The sequence below is a fragment of the Poecilia reticulata genome, linkage group LG5 (assembly GCF_000633615.1).
Source record: "Poecilia reticulata strain Guanapo linkage group LG5, Guppy_female_1.0+MT, whole genome shotgun sequence".
In the NCBI taxonomy this organism is placed as follows: domain Eukaryota; kingdom Metazoa; phylum Chordata; class Actinopteri; order Cyprinodontiformes; family Poeciliidae; genus Poecilia; species Poecilia reticulata.
The window spans coordinates 10,706,017-10,726,061 of NC_024335.1; the positions used below are offsets into that span (position 1 = coordinate 10,706,017).

The 20,045-nt window shown below is 38.6% G+C and overlaps 1 protein-coding gene across 3 annotated transcripts in view; it reads left to right on the forward strand.

The window, feature by feature from the left end:
• Positions 1-20,045, forward strand: part of slc12a5a (solute carrier family 12 member 5a) — a 149,834-nt gene that overhangs the window by 91,427 nt on the left and 38,362 nt on the right. For all 3 annotated transcript variants that reach the window (XM_017304943.1, XM_017304944.1, XM_008408932.2), the window contains exons 2-3: positions 11,357-11,457; positions 11,883-12,020. In XM_017304943.1, coding sequence (XP_017160432.1) covers positions 11,357-11,457; positions 11,883-12,020 — 239 coding nt within the window. The remainder of the gene's footprint in view (positions 1-11,356; positions 11,458-11,882; positions 12,021-20,045) is intronic.

Sequence of the window (20,045 nt, forward strand, 5' to 3'; positions counted from 1 at the left end):
ACCTCGCCAGTTGGTCTGATTACTGGAAAACCTTTGCAGCTTAGATACCCCTGAGTGCTGCATTGTTTGATTTTAATGGGGTTGGAAGGGGTTAGTAAGTAATGGGGTTAGTAAGGGTTAAAGTCCAGTAGAACCACGCAAACTGTCTACAGGGTTTATGTTTTCCAGCTGGGATCAACCAAAGATTTCAATTTTATTAACCAGTAAGCCTTAAGTCAGCCATAAACAAGAGAGTGAAAAGCCTTTGAAATTATGTTGGGATGTTAGAATCTCCAGTGTATTGAACAAAAGCACACCCTGCAAAAGTGACTCGTAAATCACATTTACACATGAGCCATGCATGCTTGTAGTCGCATCCTGACTAGCTAATTAACCATGAATTTTTAGCAAGTGCAAGGAGGGCAAAATACATTCAGAAAGCTCATATAGGCATTACAAGATCATGCAAACAACTCAGAACTGAACTGGAAACTTAGTCAAAGTCTAAGAAACTTTTTTTTCTACTTTTGTGCATTTGTACATTGTTTTCCAACAGTGGTAAAACAAAAAAGAAAGGTATTAATTGACAAATTGTTAACTCAACAAACTCGCCCCCTCATAAAATTAACAAAATAATTTGTATTTGATTTTAAACAATGTGGGAAACCCAAGGTGATGATGTCATGGCTTTGGAGGCTTATGATAGGCTAATTTAGGTTCAGTAGAGGCACACCTGTGGATCTATTAAAAAAATAAAAACACTTTAAACACACAACTTTTTTGCGTGACAATATAAACAACAAAATCAACAGAAAGCTTCTGGCTGGAACTTTGTGTGATTCTGGTGCACCTGACCATCTGACGCACAAGCAACATCCGCAAACAAAACTGATACATGACAAAGCTGCTTCTTTTGGCTCATTTGGGGATTATTTTTGTTTCAAAAAATGATCTGATGGGACACTGGGAAAGCTATGTATGTGTGCAGGTTGTGCATAAAAGAGCTGGTCCATTACAAATGCTATTTAAGCCTAAAGTAGCATCTGAGTGCTAAACATGTTGCATCAAGCACAGACATCCCCAACGCTATTGTCAGAAGTTACATGACTGACCAGGGATTTCTGAAAACACTTGAAAATTGGATTGGTGTAATAGCACCTTGCACCAATCTAATGGTTGAATAACCTAAGTAACAGATTTAAAACGATAAGTATATTTGTTATTGAGCTCATATCTCTATTTATTCAACAATTCACCTGCAAAACGAGGTTTTAAATTTAAAATGTTGCTTATTTAGTTGATAGTTTTTGATTACAGACTGTCATCAATAATTTTTTTGTATTGAGTTTATGTACATATTTAGTTTCAGCTGTATTTACCCACAGCAAGTGTGTTGGCTTTTGAATTTAAAATACCTTTTTATGGCTGGAATCGAGAGGTGAGAGGAAGGCCACAGAATAAAGAAGTGGGAAGGAGAAGGTGTAGACGTGTGGAAGTGAGTCGACCACAGGGGATGTGATATCACACCTGTGGGGTGAAGATCGGGCAGTGAAATAAATGAGGGAAAGTGCTGAGAGAGGTGAGCCGGAGAGGACGTGCCCTCCCTGTGTTCTCTTCAGGGCTTTTAGAAAAATTGTCTCCCGCCTTACTTGGAAGTTTAGGACATGTATGGAGGCAGAATATGACCACATGCAGGGGAGTGGCAGTACAGACTGAACAGCAAAAACAAATGTGATCATTTGTCCTTTGATTCTGACCTCTAGCATTGACTAACAAGAAAATTACAGACCTGGTGAAATGACGATCAGTCGCACACTTTAAACCTTTAACACTTTAAACCTTGTGTTTAGAAATGGGGTCCAACCGGCCCCACACACATAAAACTTGTATCATTTGCTACAGTCCTCTACGTTTGCCTCAGTCCTCGCACGCACGAAGGGTTAAACAACTCTACCATATGGTTTACATGCTGGTGGTTGGATGCCTAACTCGCCAACTCATCCAGGACACCTTCATGCCGTATCTCATTTAGAGTGCCCCCTATGCAGAATATAGTATAAATGTGACTTTTCGCAGCACTTCCATTACAAATGTGCTCAAATACTTGTCAATATTCTGCTAATGTTAAAAAAACACAACCATGACCTTATTAAAACACATCAGTGTCTTACATGTGATTTTGATTCCCCCACCATGTCATCCGCTATTTTCTTACTGTTTCCATCTTACTTCAATTTGTTGCATTGGTTGCTAAAAAAAGTCAAAGATAGCAGGTGTGAGGAACCTTTGCTCCTCAACCAATTACCCCACCAGGCATAATCCTCCCCAAACCCAACTCTCAATCACTCTCCCTAGCACTCTATTCTTTTTCCTCCCTGCCGCTCTCACTCTCTCTTCTCTTCCCACGCAATTCCTTCTTTTTTTCATCTATTTCCTTCATCCCCGCAGCTCTGTGGCTCACCAATTACAGCAGCTAGCTGAAGTCACTCCCGCAGGCGGTCGTATGCATGCAGGAGGCGTGCAGCTGACTGACAGGGCACGAAGTGTTCTCCCAAAGCTAGCCTACAACCTGAGGAAGTCTGATAGCCAGGCTCCACCGGGGCTCACTGTGGCTGGCTTTACATGGCTACACATTAGCTGCACCTCACGCCAGGCGGCCTGCCGCCTTCCTGTCACTTTTCTTTCTAAGTTAATGTCCATGGACAGGCGAACAGGCGCAGGTTCTTCGATTGAAAGTATAAACACTCCACAGCGCACAGTTGTTGGAGGAGAGGGACAAGCAATGACTAGAGTGAATTTTAAAGCAGAAAGTGGGGATGTGTGTAGGGAGGGCATTTTACAAGACATCCTGGATTATTTGTTGTGACGATTTTCACAGTTTCTAACCTCTTAAGTTGAATAATCAACTGAGAAACATCCACTGGGAGAAAATTGCAGCTAATGTACCATGAGATACCAGCTCCAATGTCTAACACTAATTAAATCTGGTCCTGCTCATTCTAATTATGGCTTACCCCAATTTCTTTAATAATGATAATTATCAGCAAAAGTGATTGTTTTGTATTGGTCTCACAGTGTTTGTAGGATAAAGGAAGATGTGAAATTTTTGGTTTTGGTTCCCCAAATATATTTTTTAACAATTATTGTTTTTGTCATTTCTAAACATTCTTTATCATGATTTTGAGAAAATTAATTCAGAGACACCAATCACTAACATTCAGAGCAGGGAGAGTCAACATGCTAAGACATGGTAATAGAAATCCCCGTCCGTCTGTTGGCTCTCAGCCTATCGGATGCCACCAGTTTAAAACCCAATCAGGAAAGAGGACCTCGCTGGAAATTAAGGGCTGCAGAGAAGGGTCTGTGTCAAAGTCACACCCTGTGAGGCAATGCTGCATTAAAATTCATTCTGCGCCTGAAGCGCCCGACTGAATGCTGATTAGCATGCAGGTTCGGCCCCACAGCACACAATCAGAACTGAGTGGTTTCATGTAGATATTCATACTTACGTTGTTGACATAAAAACTGTAAATAAGAGAGCACAGCACACGGCAAAATGAAGAGAAATGAATAGAGAAAAAGTTAGAGAAAAAACAGAGTGAGTGAAATCACATTAAAACAAGGCAGCTGTGTCTGATTTGCAGCTGGAGCAACAATCGGTGGAAGGAGAGCGTAGCATATCTGCTTATGACAGTGTGTGGGCTGATGTAGTCATGTAACTGTACCCTCCTGCTATTTATTTCTTCTGTGCATTATGTCTGTGCTAAAAAGGCAAATCACATGTGAATGAAATGCTCAGGAAATAACCCCCTCCCTCCCCCCTACATCATTATAAATAAATGGGGAATGTTGTGTAGGGAAAAGTAGGAGTGATGTTGAGAAGAGTTTAATCTCAAACCACATACAAGATTCATCTCAAAATCCAGCTGTTAAGGGATACCTATCCCACATGAGCTCTACATCCTAACTGCCACTACACTTTCACATATTTTGTGTATAATTTTTCACAAAATTATACACAATTTTGTGTATAATTGTGTATAATTGTGTAGATTTTTTTTCCCTCCCCCTTTATAAGGTTGCAGACTGAGCCTGATATTTGTTGTGCATTTTTGTAATGTGTGGATAAAAAGATATTGCAATCAATAAAAGAGAAAATAATAATAAAAAAAAAAAACAACACTGAGGTCTCCCACGTTTAGGGAAAAACAAGGGGGAGGGGGCATCTTCTCGTTTTGCTAGTCCTCACGTTTGCCTCTTGGGACTGGACTTTCTGGGTGTGTGTTCAACAGAGTGGCTGGAACCTGGAACCTTCTTGCCTTTTAGCAAGAAGGTTCCAGGTTCAAATCCCAACTTGGGATTTTTCTGCATGGAATTTGCATGTTTTCCCTGCTACTGCAGTCCAAAAGCATTACTGTTAGGTTAATTGGTCTCTCCAAATTGTCTTTTGGTAAAAATGTTGCTTTACTTGTTCTTCCAGTTGACAAAGAGGCATTTACTTTCAAATGCCAAACTTGAATTAATGTAGTTGAACAAAGAAGAGACAGTCGAATTAGTGAGTGAAATCCTGATCTACATGGATTTGCTGCTGTCACACAAAACACTGCAGGGAAACATCGCCAGAAAATCCAACTTCTTCTTGGTTTCAATAATTTATTTCCCTTTTAAATTCTGCTGTCACTTAAAGTAGCGTAAACTCACTACACTGTGAAAAGGGATGTTGTGTGTGCAATTTCACACATGAAGTATCTATGAATACATTTTGGATACAAACTCTTACTATTTTCAACAGCACAGCCGTAGTCTATGTTTTCATACAAGATGGCTGAAATCCAGCCACTTGTTCCCAGGCTGAGATTAATTGGCCGCAGACGCTCCTCTGCTGCTGTACCGCACAGTTAACAGGGTGTGAGCCAATCACACGCACGTGCATCGTCACATACACACGCACTTGTTTGAATGCATGTGCCAAACCAACAAGTGGCCTCAGAGCTTGTGTTGAGTCAGCTTCTCAAGAATAAGCATGAAGCTCTTTGACTCGTCCTCTTGGGGTCAGTTCTCAGAGACAAACACTGTGTGGCACAGTGCAGGCAGGGCGAGACAGCAAAAAGCTGTGAGTGTCGCCACCTCACCACTTCATGGGAAAGATCAATAAAGCAAAGTCAAATAGTTCTCACCAAATTATTCTCCATGGCTCCTTTTTTGTCTGTTTTGCAGTTTGAGCTGCAAAACAGGCCTTCACCTGTTCCCCCTGACATTTTACTTCACACTAAAACATTTAAAGTGCTATTCCTTGAACTTTTTGGAATGTGTATTAGTGTAAAAGGAGAGGGCAGAGAGGAGACATGTGGAATATGGATTCAACCCTGTTTACTCTGAAACCACTTACTCCAGAGGAGCTGCAGAAATCCCGTTCAGGAATAAGAATCAGTCAGCATGAATCATAAACTCCATAAAACTTCAATCCTTTATGGAAGGGTGGCAGGTTAAAATGTAACTTTTTGACCTTCATGAACACTGCAAATCACTTTGAACAATTATATGTTGGTCTATCGTATGGAATCAAAATAAAGTGCATTAAAACTTATGGTTGTAATGCAACAAAATGTGAAAAGGTTAAAATAATATTAATGTTTTTCAAGGCTTTATGTTTTCAAGGTTTTTAAAAGATAAATGCATTACCCACTTAGCTGAAGTTATGCAGGTAGTTATCTCATATTGTGTTAGTTTATAGTTATTTATTACCTGAAGGTCAACTTGGATCATAATATGATGATCTTAAATCCTTATTTCTTTTCTTTTTATACAAGTAGAAAATAATTTAAAATAAGTAGAAAATAATTTGTACTTGGATTGCTAACTAAAAGATAGAACATCCTAAAGAGCCACTCTGGTTTTAAAACAGTTCTTATGGACTGATCAAGCTAAGATCAACCTTGGTCTGGGATTAAATTCTGTATAAAAAAAATCACTAGTGTGAATATTTCTACTCTTGGGGGTAGCTGCCTGTTGGTGCCAAGGTAAATGAACGGTTCTCCTTGATTGGCTGATTTGTGAATGCTAGCCAGTAGTGTCAAGTAGCATTACAGCTTGTTATTTCAGCTTTCCTGGCTGCATTTTCTTTCAAATATTTTCATAATGTTCTATGAAAAAAAGCTATTAATCGGAAAATGCATGTCACTGGCAATAGACATTTGATAATGGCAACGAAAGCAACACAGGGTGTTTGAAGGCAACATGTTACTGTTGCAGAGTCAGTCCTCTGAGCCTAGAAGGATTTGAGTTGCTTGTGATTTAAGATGACTTAAAATGACTCAACAACTGAGAACCAGATGACAATCCACTGCATGCAGACCTCACAGGATTATTTCCAGAATTAAAAGTCAAGGTTTGAACAATTTATGTCTGATAGAAGCACATACCTCTGCAAATGAGATTTTTAAGCGTGCAGCTGAAGTAAGATAGTTTAAAACTAAAACTTTCATTATCCATATCAATATTGATGGTAATGCTGATTATTACAAAACCTTTGCTATATTTTGAAATAAACAATTTAACTTGAGACTCACTTTGTGTCATTTGATATTACATTATTTTGGGGATGATGTAATATCTCCATAGAAGAACGATGGGCATGTAAATCACACACACACAATCCCAGAAAGGAAAATTCTTTCATTTTGTTGATGGAATGACAGTAAGCTCTGTTTAAGCCTCTGTGCACTAAGCACCAACTATTAAAAAATCTTTGAAGTGAAACTTTTGTGATTTCATGATGGATTTGGGAAGACAGAGACTCATTGAGTGGTGAAGCTCTGAATTTCAACCATATATAGAGGCTTTGGTAGTGAGGAGCCATTGTTGTAGAGATCCCATCAGACTGAGAATGGATAAGCTGCTTTGGGGCAAAACTGGTCTCAGAACTGCCCAAAAAGGAAGGAATCAATTTTTTTCCTTGAAGGAGGAGATTTAAATTATTAGGTGATAAGAAGAAATGGTCCAGGTAGAGTTAAACAATAACAATGAATAATTGTCTTTGTGCCTTTCCCCCACAGGTCTGTGCATTTCTAGGTGTTAACACTTGTCCTTTTAGTCCTTTAAATACTCTCTGCTTATGCGCTTTTAAGCCTTTTACAAATACATTCAGAAATTTGAATGCCTTTTATGGTGAAATTTTAATGAGATTTATGTCAAAAACCTGTAAAATGTTCCCATTTTGCCCTACAAGGAGAGGTGTGCGTAGTGTTGTACAGTAATACACTGAAGGTTTCAATTAGCAGAAGGCCTACCTTGTGTGATTTCACACACACTGTGTTATCACACGTTTTTAAATTTAGTCGTTTCACGAGCTGGATTTCAGTCTTTACATGCAGGTTCACGGTTCTTCATGCCATTATAACTTAATGCCGGCAAAATAACTCATTGCAACACAATGAGTTATTTTGCTTAGGTTTTATATTTTTATCAGTAGTCACTGTAATTTGATAAAGGCATGTTGATGTGGACTAGAAAGAATTAGTTGTGCATGTTGTACATTACAGACCACAGCCATCCATGAATAGCTAAAGTCAGCAAATGCTTCAGACCCCCCCCCCCCACTCTCCGCCCCCCAAAAATGTGTGCAGGCCTGTTTTAACAATTCAAACACCAAAAATACTCCAATATGTATTAATATGCACAGTAGAAGCTGCCTTAAAACACCCGCAGAAGCTTGTGTTTACAGTTTTCCTTATCTCCACTCTTGGGGGTACAACCAATCACCACCAAGGAAAATGAATGCTGCTCCAGGATTGGTTGCCTTGCAGAACCAGCCAAAAGCCTGAGAAGTAGAACTGCAAAATATTTCACCTTCCCAAGCTGCATTTTCTTTCCAATATTTCAAATATGCTCTATGAAAAAATCTGTAAATAGGCATGTTTTCCACAAATACTGAATTGTGACAATGTTGGGGTCCACTCTACTCTTTCCCATTTTCTCATCCATCCATCCATCCATCCATCCATCCATCCATCCATCCATCCATCCATCCATCCATCCATCCATCCATCCATCCATCCATCCATCACCATTTATAGACGTGATTAACAGATGATGGGAACAGAGGGTAAAATAATGAAATAATCCACATGCTCCCTCAGCCCTTTGCAGGACACTTTAGTCTCCCTTTTACCAGCCATGTTTATTTTAACCTGCAGGTCAGAGTGAACTGAACCTTGAATGTTGCAGGAGCTTTTACATTTTACAGCCCGACAGAAGTGTGGCTCTACCGTCCCTCTGCGGCTCCCCATTTCATCCCAAGCCTTTATCGCTCTCCCCTTCCCAGTTCACTCTCTCACCATCTATCTGTGTGTCCCTCCAGCTTTTCATCTGCATTCTTCCTCTTTCACCTCCTTCACCTCACTGCCACCTTTTTAATTCTCTCGCCTCTCCGCTCTTTAAAGGATCCTTCAACGCTGCCCCCTTTTCTCTGTGCCCTCTGTCTGAGTGGCCCTATTGCGTTGTCTCTGTACAACGGCGTGCCGTCTGTTAGCGCTGCTCCGACATCATGGCTGCAGCGTCCTGGCTATAAATAACTCCAGTCTCACAGTGTTCAGTCCAAGACGAGACCGAGAGCCAGAGGGAGAGCAATCTGCTGTCTCCCTCAAGTTATGCTGGAAGGTGCAAATGAGACAGTTGACACTGTGCAACCTTCATGACCAAGACCTTTGTCATTTGTGGTGCACAAAGTGCTTCTGAATTTAGTCATTCTACTCAGACTAGTTGTAATACGGAAGTTTTTATGAGATTTCTATTCATCCTCAGCACCTGTGGTGCTTTCTGACGGTTTGATTGATGACAGGGTCAGTGTTGTCACAGTTCACACTTAACAGTTCAGTTCATACAGGTAAAAACTAAATGATGTTCACAGTTAACCACCTTAAAATTAACACTAACCTCATTTATTCATCAAATTTTTATTAAAACAGTTTTTTTGAAAACATAAACTTGTTAACATACCATCTGTGTCATTAGATAGCATCTGCAACCTGGCCTATTGCTGTTTATTTACAGCTGCTTGATTCTCTTCTGTTCCACATTAAGTCCATTTTAATATGACCAGATGGTTAATAAAGTTCTCCAAGAAAAAAAATAAATAATTTTTTTATCTTCTTTTACATTTTGGTCTAACTCTTAACTTTTATACAATGCACATGATGTTACTTTAACAAAAAAAAAGTAAATAAACTGATTGGAAAGCACATACAAAAATGTGTGCATTTTTCTGTTTAAATTCTGAAAAAGCAAAATTTGTCTGAAATTGTGTTTAAAAAGACAAAAAAAAAGAGGTACAGCAGAAGTGAAATTTGAATTTTAGGGCTTAAGCATTTGGTTAATATTTTGTTTTGAAGAGTCTTTTTCACTAATGGTACCTATTTTCTCCATATATCTTTTCTTAGTGTACTGTTTAATGGGACCATTCACTTTTAAGAAGGATGGTCGAACATCCCAGGATCATAGATGCTTCTTGGTACCTACAGAAAGTGTGTGGTTTCTCTGGAAACTGCTAAGGGACATTTAACTTTGTATTGATGAAGATCTACTGTAGATTAAGCTAAACTTGTTTGGTGAAATATAATTTCACACCTAAAAGAACTGTTAAAATATACAAGTAAAATGTGTATGTGGATGCAAGCTTCTGTTGCCATTGTATGTTAGATTTGGAGTCTTTATACAAGCCAATTATACCATTTTATAATGGTAATCTGTAACCACAGCAGGCTACTTTCTGAATGTGGACTGCTGTGGTTTCCCGCCAAAACAAACAGCCCAATGTTTCACATCACTGCTATAACAAAGATTAACTATTGTGCCAGGATTATTATGTATTTTAGTATTATTTCTGATTAATTGCTGCTGGTTATACCACATGTAATCATTCAAACAGAGGGCACTATGCTGTGCTATAAAAAGGTTCAGTAACCATGTGATGGAAAATCTGTCTTGGCTGTACCTCACCTCTAAACGTGTGACTGCTGGGATAAGCTGCAGCCTGACACAAGCCTGAACATGAGCAACCTGCTTTTGAAAGACAATGATTTGGCCAAATTTTCCGATTAAATATTCAATTAATTTATGCCAGGATAATTTCCAAGTATTTTTGTTTTATTCTTTTTTTTTAATAATGTGACATTCATCAGAAACTGAGCTGACCTCTTTCAAGTAATTTTACATCTATGAGTGCCACACAGTGACATACAAAACCAAGGTACCTACTGAGTTAAAATTGGTGCCTAATTAAAGAGATAATAAAGCCTGTGCAATTCCAGCAAAATAAACATCTACCTCAATTAAGTCTACCAATACATACCTGTAGCCAACAAATGAAAGCAAGAGCTATGGTTATAAAGGAACCAACTAAGCATCAGATGTGTTATATAATAGTGCAGGAGAACTGGTGTTATCAAGGCCATTGGTTGTGTCTATGATATCATGGATTGAAATTCACAAATGGTAAATGTCCCATATAGCACTTTATTTCATTTGTTGCGTTTTACACAACAATCAGTCGTTCATCCATTCATACACACATTCATTGATGCCAGAGGTAAGCCCCAGAGATGGTAAGCTACAGCTGCCTCTGGGGCAGAATAACAGAGGCAAAGCTGCTGCACATTCTGAGCCACTGGGCCCAGTGAGCAAGGCAGGGGAAGCGCCTTCCCCAACGACAGAGAGAAGGTTCAAATAGGCAACCCTCTAGTTACAGGGAGCCCGTTATAACTTTCCGTCACTTTTTTTTTTGCTTTGTTTTCAGACCTGCTCTCGGTTTGGGCGTGGGAACTTGTGGACAGATGCTACTACATCGAGCCTTGATGCCTTAAGCTAGCTGTCACCCAAAATAACATCACTCCGCTTTGTCCTCTCAGGGTTTTGTTGACAAAGAAGCTGGAAAGGATTCCTTCTGATGTTTCAGTGGTAATCGCTTTTAGACTGGGGACAGTCTTGTTTTTAGTGTAGCATGAGGCGGATTGAGATTTTCTAGTCTTGGACATATGGGATATATAGCACTGCACATATTGCGATTGCACAGTCCATTAGCTTCCATTCTGTTTCTTTGCCTCTCTGACAGAGATGACAAGCCTCCTGTCCTTTCTTGGCTAACATCCTGTACTTTAAACCTTATGTGTGTCTTTCTGCACTTAAACAGAAAATAGTACATAAAATAGTAATCTCCTTTAAAGTATGTGTTCTTTTGAAAGTTACCGTTTCCCCCCCAAAAAGCTTAATGTAGCTTGAAGAAACTGACTTTCCATTAGTCTCCCTGTAGGTTTGCTCATTTTTCGTCTGTTTTATTGCTGTACAGTCTGAAAGGATCTTGTATATGTATTGTTTCTCTCAGGTGACAGTAACCCCAAAGAGAGCAGCCCCTTCATCAACAGCAGTGAAGCTGCCGCTGAAAAGAGCCAGCAATATGATGGCAAGAACATGGCCTTGTTTGAGGTAAAATCTACTCTGTGCAGACACACTAACACACTCAGATGTTTAATACACATGTTCAGCATTGACTCTTGGATGCAGGGTTTACTCATTCTCACTATTTAGTTTTTGAAAAGGGCCCCTGACATCGATTAATGAGGGTAGTTATTGTGTGAAGGGCATATGGGAACCTTGTGTTAATACAAGTGACTCTTACATTGCTACAGGAAAGAGCTAAACAATGCAATTTACCACAGCCTTGCACAAATGTATTTACAATCTGCTTTCAGTGGGATTCTGGGTCTAATAAGGAACATGGTGTGAGTTCTTTCTCTTGCTCTTGGAAAGATGACTCAGGAATCAATCAAGTCAGCAGTTATACACCATTGATTAATAGAATCGTCACACCACTGCTAACTAATGGTATCCATGTATTGGTGTCTCTACAGGAGGAGATGGACACCAGTCCTATGGTGTCATCTCTTCTCAGCAGCCTGGCCAACTACTCCAACCTTCCCCAAGGCTGCAAGGAGCACGAGGAGGCTGAGAACAATGAGGCAGAGTCAGCGCGCAAGAAACCTGTCAAGGTACCCTCCATAAATGTGATCTTAGACGGCAGATATTCAGCAAACGGTGGAGATTAAACATCAACCCTAACAGTCCTAAGGTCAAAACTATTCCCCTTCAGTATTGAGTAGATCAGAAAACATGCATTGTGATACTTTGGGCAATATTCTTCTTGGAACCTTTGGGTCCTGCCCTTCCTGTGGATGTTACTTTGACATGTGCTACCAACATGAGCATTGTTGAAGGTCATGTTCATTAGTGGTGCAGATTCCCAGTCAATCGTAAGTGCTTTAACAGAAGGTAACTTGACTTCTAATCTTTTTCGACCTTTTGTCTTTTATCTTCCATCTTAAAAGGTGTTTTTATTTCTGATAATGTTGTTTCCCCCCACCCCAAGTAACATTAACCTGGGTAGCAAAAGCTTGTTTTTGCTACACTGTCTGATCCCAGTCTGATCCCATTAGCTCAGTACGTCCTGGTTCCCCTGATAACCGGTGGACTTGGGCCACAGTTAAGGCTAGAAGACGACTAAAAGGTTGTGCTTATGAGACCAAAAATAACCTTCATCCATTGCAATGCTATTCGGTTTTGATCCTCATTTAGCCTCTGTTGTCACTTGAGACCTTGCAGACGCTGCCCTTCACTGCTTCCCTAAGATCCTATTGTGATCAGTTTATGGTCATACTGAACCACATCCGCTGGACCTTTTTCCACCAGTGCTGGAGCAATTTCTGAGCTGCCAAGTGATCCTAACAAGGCGACTGTCAGAGCTTCTGAAGTTCTTACTTTTAGTCATTTCTTTCCTTCTAGCGCATTAATTTCAAGGGCAGTGAGTTCACTTTCTCCCTAATATATCCTGTCCATTACCAGGAGCCATGATAATGAGAAAATCAGTGATTTTTCACTGAATTTGTCTCTGGTCAGAATGTTATGGCCACGTAATGCATAATCAGTAAAAACTAGAAACCATTGTAGTGTGTTGTACTAAAAACTATGATACAGTAAAAAAAAAAAATCTGGAATTCCCGTTTACTTTTTTAACCTCGGACACATTTTTAAAAAAATCATCTTGCAGTTGCTCACTGCGTATTTTCCAGCTTATCAATAAAATAAAAATGTTGCTGCATTGCCACCGTGATGAAGCATAGACTAATGATGCCATTATCTGCAATACAGATAATAAAATTCCAATGATAGTTTCAGCTGTCTGCACAAAAGGCCAGGCTTTTGTTATGAAAAATTATGTCTCATAACACAAATTACTAAAATCAACTTACACCAATCTACGTCTTTACTCGATATGAGTTTGCATGCATCAATACATCACCTTCTAGTGCATTTAAAATTGCCCTGGGGTAAAATAATTTATTTGGCTCAATAAATAAAATTACCTCCTCGGTCGGAAAGGGCTGTTATGTTTTTTTTTTTGTGTGTGTTTTTTTTTGGGGATGGTGATTATGGGTTGCCAAATATAGATTTGTTCACCAAATAAGTTGTCGTCATGAATCCCTATTAGAACAGTTTCCTAATATTTTTGGAATGCACTCACCGCTAAAAGTGTGGTGAATCATTCTCTGTTATTAAAGATCCCCTGTTTATGTTACTGAATTGCATCTTAAATGCCACTAGCTTATTAGTTTCTCTCACACCCTCCCGTGGTATTTTCTGCTGCTGGCGGTTGATGGTTGCCAGTAGATTGGAGTTCAACTTTCACAAATTTCCCTTGCACTTGATTGACAGAGGTGCAGCTATATTATCAGTCCTGTGGGAAATTATGATTTTTGCCTCTCAGCAGCTTGTTATTTTGCATAGCTGAAATGATAAAAGATAATGCAGATAATGAAGGATATAAAAATAACTGGGGCAGACCGGCAGACAGTGACTTTCAGAAGTTTCTTTCTTCAGTCAGCCTGTGTGATGTAAAACAACGTTAAGGCTTTGAAAAGCCAAAGCAGTGACAGGTTGACAGCTTTTTTCATGACCTTTGACGCGTCTGCCATTCCAGGTGTCCAATCAGCTGGAGATTCTCTCTCACTTTTTGCCTTTGCCCATATTTGTTCCTGTCACTTTTCCCCTTCTTTTTGTTCCTAGGCTTTGATTTACTTTGACACAGGTGTTCATTTTATAGCATTTTCACCTTGGAGCAAATCAATGTTGTTGACCCAGGAGATCGGAGTTCCCACATTATCAGATTCTCCCTCCAGATGAGTCCAGCAGATGCAGCAGGCCTTTGAAAACAGCAAGAGTGAAATAACTTGTACAGACTACTGAACTCAGGAGTGAATTGTTGGTTTCCTGATTACTAGTGGAATAACAAAAATAAACCTTGAACATTTTTCTGGATATTTGTGTCATCAGTGGATGGCATGAATGGTTTATTCATATTTTTACTGTAGTAACATTATTTAATTATGTTTTAATTACCCTCACACCTGAATAATATCGTTGTCTCTTGTATTCACACCTTTACAAACAATCAAGACACATTTCCCCAGTGTCTTAAGACCTGAAGAGGAGTGATTATTCTGGTATGAGTGATTATTCTGATGCAGTGACTGGTATTAGGGAGAGATGTGATTGGAACCTGTTTTATCCAAGTACTATTGTAAAAAATAAACTATGTAGTCCTACACTCCTCCTATGGCTTAGAAATATAACTTCACTATTTGGTATGAAAAGATAGGAGCTATGACAGAAAGATTAAATAAACAAATGGCAGCCTCAAATAATTTTTGACTTTTATGCTCAATGCAGTCCTTTCAGTTAAGTAACAATCTTGGCTTTTAAAGTGTGGTCCCTCAACACGTCAACTTGCATTTACAGATTGCGGTTTCATTAAACACAGTAAAATGTGTACATAATGTTCCAGTTTATCTTTGTCAATTTTATTTAAAATACAAAAAAAGATTGTATTATAAAAATGGATGTGAAAACAAACTAAAGTAAGCACAGAGATCATGTTCTCATGTCAGTTACGCTGAAATTGATTGTGTGTGATGTGTTCGTTATTTCACTATAGTTGTATATGTAAATATTTTACAATTTGATTAAAAGGATATTTGAATAATCTCATTCATTGTTTCCAACTCAACTTGAGCAAATAGAAATAAAATAAAAACATGGCAGGAATATAAAGGTTGCTAAAGCTGCAACAGCTTTTAAGACAAATTATTGAATAAAAAGGTTTAGAACTAAATTCTGTTATAAAAGAGTCAAATTTTTTTTGTTAATAAATTATGACCCAGTGATTCTCAAACGCATAAATATGGAAATTTCTTTAACATTTTAAAACATTTTATCATGAACAAACATTTTATTATTGAACGAACATGAAATACATCAGTATTTCATTCACTATCTTGATTCAATAAAACAAATGTCATATGTTCTTTCTGGTGTGTCCAGCCAGCCACATAATTTTGCTTTCATGTGTTGAAGCACTTTGGAGAGCTGTTGTTCCTGGGAGTATATTCAGTTTATATAACTAATCCACACAGTGCGCTATAGGCACTAACGATACGTTTCTGCTTCATGAAATACTCTCAGGAAAAGAGCTAATGGCAGCAGCTGTTTACGGTTAAGTCCATAGAAACGCCATTTGTGTAAGCCTGCATTTTAGATGGACAATCTTTCACACTGTTTGTGCATCTGCTCTTTTATAATCTGATTGTAAGACTGTTGCAGGTAAGCAGTAATAGTGGAAACATTTAAGCTATTTCCTATAAATTCCAAGTTGTTTTTCCCCTTCATGCTGAATGTAAAGCATACTTGTCCAGATATCCTTAGCTCAGGTTGCACTGTGAGTAGCTCTAATCTCCCCCCTGTCACCTCAGCCCCTTCAACACATTAATTAGTCTGCGTTTTGAACCAAGCTGTGGCTTCTCCCATCAGCAGCCCATTCCAGAGGCAATCTCTCCATCGCCACGAGAGGCTTTTCATTAAGGCAGCCTGAGGCGCTTTATCACTCACACAGCGACTCCTCTCGTTCTCCTCCGTCACCTTCCCTCTTTCTATCTCACTCGGCTCACCCCTCCTCATTCTGCATCTTCTTCATCATTGCGCCCTCGAGTGAGCGAGGCAGAGGGAAGCCGAGGCAGCGGCCTTTCTTTGGCGCAGTATGAAAAGCCAAGATTAAAGAACTGGTTGGTGTGACCTGACGGTGCAGGCTGGAGGTCACACAGATCATAGTTGATCCCCCAGCAAATGTTTCTTCTAAATCTCATATGTAATGTACATATCACTTTATAGGCAATGTGGAATGTTTCCAGCAGAGTTGCATTTAAAGAAACACAAAGATTGTTCATATTTCTACAAAAGTGTGAGATCTGATTGAAAAAGTATAAGTAAGAATGGTTTCATTTCCTGGTATGGGTTAAAGTTGGGTGGATGAAAATAAGTGTTTAGCCACATCATCATCATTATATCTTCATACAGGACTCTGTTTCAAAAGCCTTTTTTTTTTCTATTTTGCTAATTAATTTAAACCCCACTGCACCGTTTCATATATTTATATTACAATCACGAAATCACGATTACAAAGTAAATGTGTGACTCATGTCAGACATTTACTTTGTGAGATGTTCAGCGATGTTCAACAAACCTCCAAGAACTTCACAAAACAGCATTATGGATTTTTTTTTTTTCAGATAAATCAGATTACGAAGGGTTGAATAAAACACCACAACATAAAAGCCAATTATAACACAGTGGATATGCAAGAAAATCTCTTAAAGAATTGTGATGTGTGAAGTCTGGACAAATAAAATCAAAACGACATGTGTGAAGCATCTACTTACTGTATGTCGAATAGATATTGTATGTCACATTTTCAACCAACTGAAAGATTTCTGTTGGCTACAACAGAAATCTTTGCACACCACATTTCCTACAAATATTTTCACAACCATTATGTCGTTATATATAGTAACCGGTCACAACTATTATGTGTCTACTTCATGTGTATTTCATTCGTCACTCAACAGACTGAACGTCTCACTTTGTGGTTAGACGCTGTGTAGTATGAAATATGAGCCAGAAGTAGGCCAAATCTAACTGTGTGTTAACATGGTTTGCACACATGCAATTTTAAAAATGATTCTACAAACCTTTACATTCTCTATCAACACTTTGAAAATGATCAAAATGCAGGGCTTGGAAAAGCATTGTCCCTCTGTTAGGTTTGCAACAGTTATGGGTAGAAATAAATTCTTTTTGTGGTTCTAGTTTCCAAAGGATGTAAATACATTTATCTTTTTGTATTAAATTTAATTTTATATCACCTGATATTTTATTTTAACAATGAAAAGTTGCTGCCTAAATGAACTACCTTTTCAGTTGCCCAACCATCTGTTCATAAGTGCAGCTGTTGCTATCCATCACTGTGACATTTCTTGGTTTTGACTTGTTCCCAAAAGCTACTCAATAACCCACAAAAATGTACTAAAATTTAAAAATGAAACAAAATGTAGAGCTACAATTGTAGTTGAATGTATTAGTTATTATTCTTATATAAAGGTTCTAAATACTTTATTCACCCTTAATAATACATACAGACTGAGCAGTTCAGTGCAGTAAAAGCACAGATGGTAAAAGTGTCCCATGTGAAATCTAAATACTTCAAGTAACATGGAGAGCGTTGCATTTAATGCATGTATTAAAACTATGCAGTCCTTAAAACGTTAAGAAAATCCTATGCTTTTCCATTGCTATAGCTAACTTGCCTTTTGTGCAAGTAATCTCAGAAACAAATGTGACTCTTGCTCAGTGTCATTTGCAACATAAATGACATTCAGTGACAAATGTAATTTCTCCAGTTCCACCGTTCAAGCACGCTGCATTTCTCTAATGAGAGTTTTAGGAAGACCTTCATGCATCTTGCTAGAGAATAAAGCAGAATTAGTCTCTTCAGATCTTGACACGAGACCTTTAGTCCTTGTTCTTTGTCGTACATGTCAAAAGAACTTGCCACTTAGCTATTATGGCTGCAAAGTGGGAAATCTCTATCTGTGAAAATGAAAATGCCAGGATTTCCAAGTTGGCCTTTTAGTGTCTCAGTTATCAAGTTAAATGGAGCTTCCTTGTTAGGATGAACAAGGATTTGCTGCATATGCATCACATTCTGTTTAATTTTATATAGCAGTGTGCAAAACTCTGACCTTAATTTATTAGTAGATTAACCAGGTCAGTTAATACTAATGCAAAGTAAATGATAATCCTCATTACTTGATGCTTGCTGCTTTGTAGGAGGAATATTTTGAGGCAAGACTCATAGGGAGTCATTGTCAATGCACTTTTCCTCTTAGGCTTTTACAACCTAATGTTCCCTCCTGTAAATGTTTCCTTTCTGGGTGTTTTATGATCCCACTCTCAGCTCTGCCCTTAAACTCTCCCCCTCTCATCCTGCCCCTCTCATTAGACCAATGTGCCAGATTGGTATTCCCATCAGTGGCCCTCCCAAGGATGAATCCCGCTTCTTGTCAATTTAGGTTATTTATTACAGCGGCGCTAAATAGAAATTTTACAGCTCATGTATTTTTCAGCTAACTGGTTCAGCCGAAGGTTTTGTTCTGCGTCGATTTCTTTTTTCTTCCACCTGACTTCATACATCTTCATCATTTATTAGTCTTTTTAATTATCTTTGAATTGACTGGTTAGTTACTTAAGTCATGCATAGAAAAGAACTCAACCTCTCATCCTGTAATGACTGAAAATATTGTTTCAATCTTTTAATAGTTCGGTAGGTCCTTGGTCTTTAATATGATACTCCCTCTTAGGGAAAGGATTTAACTTAGTGGATAGTTTGTGTTATACATTACAATAAAGAATAAAGTACCCTGAAAAAGTGTGGGTTTTTTGTGCAATGGCAGAAAAATTATACATAGTTTTAAAATATTACAAATAAAAATCTGAAACGGTTGTGTTTTTTGTATCAAGCCTCTGTGAGCTGGTGCTTTTCTTGAGAAATGTGGGACTGCAAGTCTTATGCTTAACCAGTGCAAAAATCTGATGGAGAAAGTCTCCCACCTGAGCTCTGAATCACTGTGGCTCCTCCAGAGTTACTTATGCCTCTTGTCTGCTTGTTAAATTAATATTTCCTTCAAGTGCTTCACCATATACAAGTGATAATAAAAAGTTAATTCAACATGACCATTTGGTAAAATATTTTATCAGTATTGTCAATTGTGGTCTAAAAATAAGTAAAAATAATGCAATTGAGGGTTTTTTTTAATCAACACACAGAATCGACAATATTCAGCGATATTTTTATTAGCATTATTGTTTTTCTGAAATGGTTTCAAAAGTAATCAGTCATTTAAATTGTTCATAGATTTTAGAAAAATTTCCATTGGAGTTAATCGTTACTATCATAGTCATGTCATCCTGAATGATTTTATCCATTCCTGATTAAAAACCTACCAATTTAAAAGACAAAATATATCTTTAAGAATCCTGAGCAGTTCTTCTTCTGCCTGATTTAAAGGCAGACTGTCTGGACTCACTAACTGACTCACTAATTCTGTGCTTATTTGTTGAAGAATGCCTGCACCTTTCAGATTCTCTGTTCTGTCATGTGTTCACGCTGACCTGAATCTCAGAAAGCCTGGATTCAAAGTCTGGTGCAGCAGCATAACATGTGGATGAGTGCACAAAGAAATCTCCAGTCAGAGCTGCCAGTAAGATGTGAAAATATGTGAAGACTTTTTTTTTTTAATCTTAGAAACACGTATTTTAGAAACACGTGTATTTGTCTTTATTTTTTTCCCTCCGATACGCAGAGGCAAAAAGTGGTTTTACAGACGACTGTTGGCTTTTACATGCCTGTGCACACACAAACCAACCCGACCACAGATTGACTGTTTCATCCACAGCCGGTCATGGAGGCGGATGTTTGCCGGCCTCTCTTCTTGCTGTCTGTTTAATAATTCAACACACCTGAGCAGAAACACATTTGCCCTATCAGCTCCTGTTTGGCCAGCAGAGCGTGGAGATGGCGTTACAAGCTCCCAGCCTGCCTCCCTCTTGCTTGTTAAACCCCCCGCTGCCCC